The 6,290-nt window shown below is 51.0% G+C and overlaps 1 protein-coding gene across 1 annotated transcript; it reads left to right on the top strand.

The window, feature by feature from the left end:
• Window positions 1-4,479: 4,479 nt before the first annotated feature.
• On the top strand, window positions 4,480-5,634 carry HTR1B (5-hydroxytryptamine receptor 1B). Its single transcript, XM_032216840.1, has one exon. The coding sequence runs from the start codon at window positions 4,480-4,482 to the stop codon at window positions 5,632-5,634; it is 1,155 nt and encodes a 384-aa protein (XP_032072731.1).
• Window positions 5,635-6,290: the final 656 nt, after the last annotated feature.

Raw genomic sequence — 6,290 nt, 5'->3', positions numbered from 1 at the left:
TTCAAACAGATTTCAGAATGGAAGACATGAGGAAGGCTAGAAGTGACTTTAAAGAAAGCTGAGCTTTCATGCTAAGAGGGCAACCACAGCTCAAAAGGAGCAGAACGGCGGCTGGGGAAATCTCAAATATCACATATATGAGATTACCTGGCTGCTCTGGCTGTCAGCGAAAGAAGCAAATTCTCTGGTCCACCTTTAAGGAAAAAAAAACCACCCCCAATTCTCCAAAACAAGCCTGTCAAACTTTTCTTAGCCATTCCTCTACCTTTCCAGGTCTCATTCAGTTTTGAACAACCAGGGACCCAGGACACTTTTCTGTAACACTAAAGGGACAATTCACAAAACATTCGCTGGTTTAAGAGCACAGCTGAGAGCACATGAAAACACCAGATCAATGTTTGCTAGAGAACAGTGGTGGGATAACTAACTCCCTGTTGTGGGTGCACATTATCCTAATGATTCAATTGGTAGGAAAGGATTTGTCCACCTCTTCTGCCCACACTGCGCAATTGATATCCCTTTCCTTATTCTGCCTATAAAGAAGTTTTAGGGGCATTTGGGGTTTGGTTCTTTTGGCTGAGTCACCAGGAGTTGACTATGATTCAATCAAAAACAGCCTCTGGGGGAAGATACTCTGCTGAATGCTTTCCCTATACCTGTTGCTTTCATTATTCAGACAATGGGATGGAGATCGGAGATTAAGTAGAGAAGAAGGGAGGGATGTTAATTTAAGAGAGGCTCTTTCTCCTCCACAAGGAAATGGGGTGAGAAAGGAGAGGCAGAAGTTATTCCAAACCCAGATCCAATTAAATGATCCGATCATGGAAGGCTCATAAACTTGCCATGTGCCCGACGCACACTTTAAGGACTTGCCTTCACTTAAGGTAAACAGGAGAGCCGAGGCTTAGAAAGGGAAGCGCCCCCTCTTGGGAGCGCTCGCTGCAAATGCCGATGGCGTGGCTTACTCCCGTGTAAACGCGCTTCGGGGTCGGACTACTAGCTTCTCTTTCTGAAACGCGCGACAATAAGCGCTTTAACGACCGCGTTTGGGTAGGTTATATAATAATCTGGGGATAAAACACAGCTTTGGATCATTAAAGCGCCAAGCTTTATAGGCAGAACGCTCGGAGGTTTTTCTCCCTCGCCGAGATTACACGCCAGCCAGCGGGGACCGAGAAGAGGCTAGCGCGTAACTCCGCATGGGTTTCCACCTGCATCAGGAGCAAAACCCCAAACGCCGGGTCGTTTCTAAGAGGGCGAGGATAAATTCATCCGGCTACTTCGGCTAGGTAGGCGCCACACCTCAAGAGAACAACTGCCCATTCACCGCTCCGCTCGGCTTCATTCGGCCCCCTTGTTTCGGGAGACGCTTCCTCCAACCCAAATCTCAGCGCGGCCCGCGAGAGAAGCGACAGTGCCTGCGCGCGAGTTGGAGGAAAGTCCGGTTCTCCGCCGCCGGGTACACTCCCGGACTTCGCTTGTTCGCGGTCGACTTCGGCGCGCCTTCATCTGGCGATAAACCCCATCACCTCCGGTCCGACCGCGACTTCGTAAGGTCGGTTTATAAACGGAGATGATGATGATGATGATGATGATAGCAAATTGTCTCGTAAGACTTTGGAACCCGAGAGGCATCCCAGAAATGAATGTCATTAAATAAATGAGAAAAAAAACCCACTCCTAAACAGACGATTACTAATTAATAACAAGGCGAGAAGGACCTCAGCCAAAGCCGGCTGTACCGTACAACATGGAGAAGCGCCAGGGTGGATTGAGATTTTAAACACGGCATGCAGGCAGATCCCAGTAAGCAGGTTTGCTTAGCATTAAGTCCCTCTTAAGCTCTCGGATTTGCCATCCTCCCCTTTTGAGAAGGAAGGGGAGCGCCGTCTACCTCTGAGCCCCGTGGCTGAGCAACTTCTACCAATAGCAATAGCAGTTAGACTTATATACCGCTTCATAGGGCTTTCAGCCCTCTCTAAGCGGTTTACAGAGTCAGCATATCGCCCCCACAGTCTGGGTCCTCATTTCACCCACCTCGGAAGGATGGAAGGCGGAGTCAACCTTGAGCCGGTGAGATTTGAACAGCCGAACTGCAGAACTGCAGTCAGCTGAAGTAGCCTGCAGTGCTGCATTTAACCACTGCGCCACCTTGGCTCAGCTTTGCTGGGCTTTCCTTAGGCGTCTCTAAGGAGCCCCATTGATTCGCTTGTAGGCGCCCCGTTGCTTACTTGGAAGACCAAATCCCACAGCAGAGCCTGCAGCCGAGTATCTTTGCGCAGGGCTGCGGATCTCTTAAGGCGCGCCTGCGGAGGCGCTGGGGAAGGAAGCCAAGCGCCTCACAGTCAGCCAGAGCCTGAATCCTCCGCGGTGAAACGCTGCGAAAAGACGGGGCGGTTTCAAGTAGGAGAAAACCGAATCGTCTTTCTCAAGATCCACCCTCCCCGCCCCTCAAAAAGTCACAAGTCAAGAAGAGGACAATTCTCGAGCAGAGTCACAATTTAAAAAACAAAGATTTTGGCGATTTTTTTTTGGAACCTGTTTCAACCGATTGGAGAAATGCTGCCATTCTATACAAGTTTCCGAAGTAAATCCCCAAAGTTTACTCCCAGGAAAGCGTCCGTTTAAGATTGCAGCCAAAGTCGAGCAAATCAGAGCAAAAGGGCACAATAATGAGACTCAGGTTAGGCGGAAAGGAAAGTTAAGAACGCGGGATAAAGCTGCACAAGAGAGTAAGAAAACTCTCCAGTTAGATCCCTCTAGTCCAGTGTTTCTCAACCTTGGCAACTTGAAGATGTCCGGACTTCAACTCCCAGAATTCCCCAGCCAGCGAATGCTGGCTGGGGAATTCTGGGAGTTGAAGTCCGGACATCTTCAAGTTGCCAAGGTTGAGAAACACTGCTCTAGTCCCATTTCCTATGTCTAGTAAAGGGCAGAAAGAGGGGTTCCAATATCACACGCGGGAGTCGAGAAAACCCTCTTGGGTTGGATCTCGTGTCAGCCGTGGTGGGGCATATTCTCACGACTAAAATACGAAGGTTTATCGTCCATTAAAGACTACAGCCGCCAAAACTGCATCGATTTAGACGTCCGTACATCCTGTAGAACAGTGTTTCTCAACCTTGGCAACTTGAAGATGTCCGGACTTCAACTCCCAGAATTCCCCAGCCAGCATTTGCTGGCTGGGGAATTCTGGGAGTTGAAGTCCGGACATCTTCAAGTTGCCAAGGTTGAGAAACACTGCTGTAGAAGCAGCGAATCCGAGTTTTGGGGTTTGGTGGGGTTTTTTTTCCGCCACTTCTCTTGACTCGGTTTCGGTTGGTATTTTCGCGCCCTTCCGTCTCAAGCGCCCCCCACACCACGGTTTTGAGTTGCCGTTAGGGTCGTTATGCCGCTGCTATAGCCGTTATTAACATTTGAAAGAGATCACAAGCTCAACTTAATGCAGAATCCCCGCTGACAAAAGTCAGCGAAGGTTTGGCGAAAGGATACATTTCAACGGGTTCGGGGGGAGCAAATGAAAGGGTCGGTCTTAGGACCCGGCGGAATCCTCTCGGGGCAGACTGAGGCGGGGCGGCGGCGAGGGGCCGGGAACCCGGAGCTCTGGGAGAAAAGACCACGAGTTGCCTTGTTAAGCTCGCACAGAGCGGAGCGGAGTCTGAGCGGGCGGGCCGATATATAGAGATATATAAAGAGGGAGCGAAGGAAAGAGCAGAGGTAGGGACCGCGCGCCTTCGGTTGCTGAGGCGCCGGCCGCCTCTGCCGGGGAGAAGTCTGCATCCGCCGGACTTGAGCTCCGCCCTGGGAGAGAGAGACAGAGAGAGAGACCTTCACTCACACCGAGAGTTCGCTGCCCTGCCTACCTTCCAGCCGCCCGCCCCGCTTCTGCCAAAAAGTTGTGGAACTGGCGCCATGGGGGACCATTGCGCGCCCCGCGCCTCTGCAAGAGAGAAGGCGTCCAGTCACGCCCGGTCAACAACGGTGGCAAACCACGCCAGCTGGCCCTCTCCCGGTTGCTTCGCGGCTCGCTCTCGCCCGGGGAGATCGTAAAGCGCTTCGCCAAAGAAAACTCGCCCGCCCGCTGCTTGCCTTGAACCGTCGCGTCGAACTTCGTACCCACCGCGATGTCCCTTCGTCGCCACCACCGAATCGGCAGCCGCTGCCGCTGGCGGAGACGTCCTCGCTCGGCGGCCGGCACGTGCTGAGGCGTCGGCTGGGCTTTTAGCGAAGAAAGAGCGCGGCGGTAGCAGCGGCGGCGGCGCGAGCCATGGTCCGCCCGGCGAGCGGGAGGCGCCTCCATTGGAAGAGCTGCGCGCACGTGCTCCCTCTTTGCCGTCCCGGCTCGCGTGCCCTCAATCCCCCGGGCGGGATTCTTCCTGAGGTGTGGGCGTGAGGAGAGGAGGGCGCTGCCCTCCTCGGATTGCTGAAGACTGGCGGCGCTCCTCGCTCCTCGCCCGAGTCCCCGGCAACTTTGGAGGCATGGATCAAGCTAGGCTTTGCCAAGCCACCCCGGGCCTAAACGCCTTCCACGCCAATGACTCCGACCAGACCAGGAATTGCAGCCCCGAAGAAAGTTCCGCCTACCAAGATGGCACCCCGTTCTCCTGGAAGGTTGTCCTCACCGTCGTCTTGGCTCTCATCACCTTGGCCACCATATTGTCCAACGGTTTTGTTATTGCCACTGTCTACCAGAGTCGTAAGCTCCACACCCCGGCCAATTATCTCATAGCTTCCTTGGCGGTCACTGACCTTCTGGTCTCCCTCCTGGTCATGCCTATCAGCACCATGTACACTGTGACTGGGAAATGGACCCTGGGCCAGGTTGTGTGTGACATTTGGCTCTCTTCAGACATCACTTGTTGCACTGCTTCCATTCTCCATTTGTGTGTGATTGCCCTGGACAGATACTGGGCCATTACAGATGCGGTGGAGTATTCGACTAAAAGGACTCCCAAGAGAGCAGCAGGCATGATTGCCCTGGTGTGGGTCTTCTCGATCTCCATCTCCATCCCTCCTTTCTTCTGGCAGCAGTCTAAAGCGGAAGAGATGTCTAACTGTGTGGTGAATTCAGACCACATCTTATATACCATCTATTCCACGGTGGGGGCGTTCTATTTTCCTACCATGCTGCTGATAATCCTTTATGGAAGGATCTATGTGGAGGCCAGATCTCGGATTTTGAAACAGACGCCAAAGAACACCGGCAAAAGATTAACCCGGGCTCACTTAATAACAGATTCCCCGGGGTCAACGTCCTCTGTCACTTCTATAAATTGCAAGATCTCGGAAGCCTCCAGTGAAATGGGGTCTCCCATATATACGAACCAGGTCAAAGTAAAGGTATCGGATGCTTTTCTGGAAAAAAAGAAGCTGATGGTTGCCAGAGAGCGGAAAGCAACCAAGACTTTAGGGGTTATTTTAGGAGCCTTCATTGTGTGCTGGCTACCCTTCTTTATCATTAGTTTAGTGTTGCCTATTTGTAAAGATGCTTGCTGGTTCCACATGGCCATCTTTGACTTTTTCACGTGGCTGGGATATCTTAACTCTCTGATCAACCCTATCATCTACACTATGTCCAATGAAGACTTCAAACAAGCTTTTCATAAATTGATACGGTTCCGATGCACAAGTTGAATGATAAGTGCAGTTAAATATAAAGTCTCTGGTGTCGGAGGCTTGAGTGAATGCATTTTGTGTGACTGGTTCTTCAGGTAGGTGATTATTCTTACCATGCTACTGTCTCTCCAGAAAGCAGTATCTTTTAATGGCAAAATTGGAATTCAGTAGAGAGGAGAGCCGTGCCAGTTAGCAAAGGTTCTCATTCAGGGTAGAGGTAACTGCAAAGCAGCCTCCTTCTGAGCCTGGGTTTAAAAATATGCTGCATCTTACTCTGCTCCCACTAATGTTGCTGAAGAAGTCTTTTTTGGCCTTAAAATGAGAGTTGATCCTGGATTTTGCCTTTGTAGAGCCATTGTGGTAGGAACTGGAGAGGTTTTGGACAACTTTTGTGGAGACACCTGATGGAACGTGACTGTACTGTACTTGAACTAAGTGACTCTCATCCCATCTCTTCTGCTAGGAGATCTTTGCCTCTCAGACATCTGTGTTTGAAAGTGCTTTGCCATGTTCCCTCCTTTTTAACTGCTAGCTTGCTAAATTAAAGACTATGCAGAGTACATTATAATGAATTGCGCATGATGCTTAGTAGTTAAATGGATCAGAGGACTGGAAGAACTAGTACTGATAGTCTTACGATAACCATTCCTTCACTTGCATATAATAAATGGGCT

The sequence above is a fragment of the Thamnophis elegans genome, chromosome 4 (genome assembly GCF_009769535.1).
Source record: "Thamnophis elegans isolate rThaEle1 chromosome 4, rThaEle1.pri, whole genome shotgun sequence".
NCBI lineage: Eukaryota > Metazoa > Chordata > Lepidosauria > Squamata > Colubridae > Thamnophis > Thamnophis elegans.
This window is presented reverse-complemented; position numbering and strand designations above follow the sequence as displayed.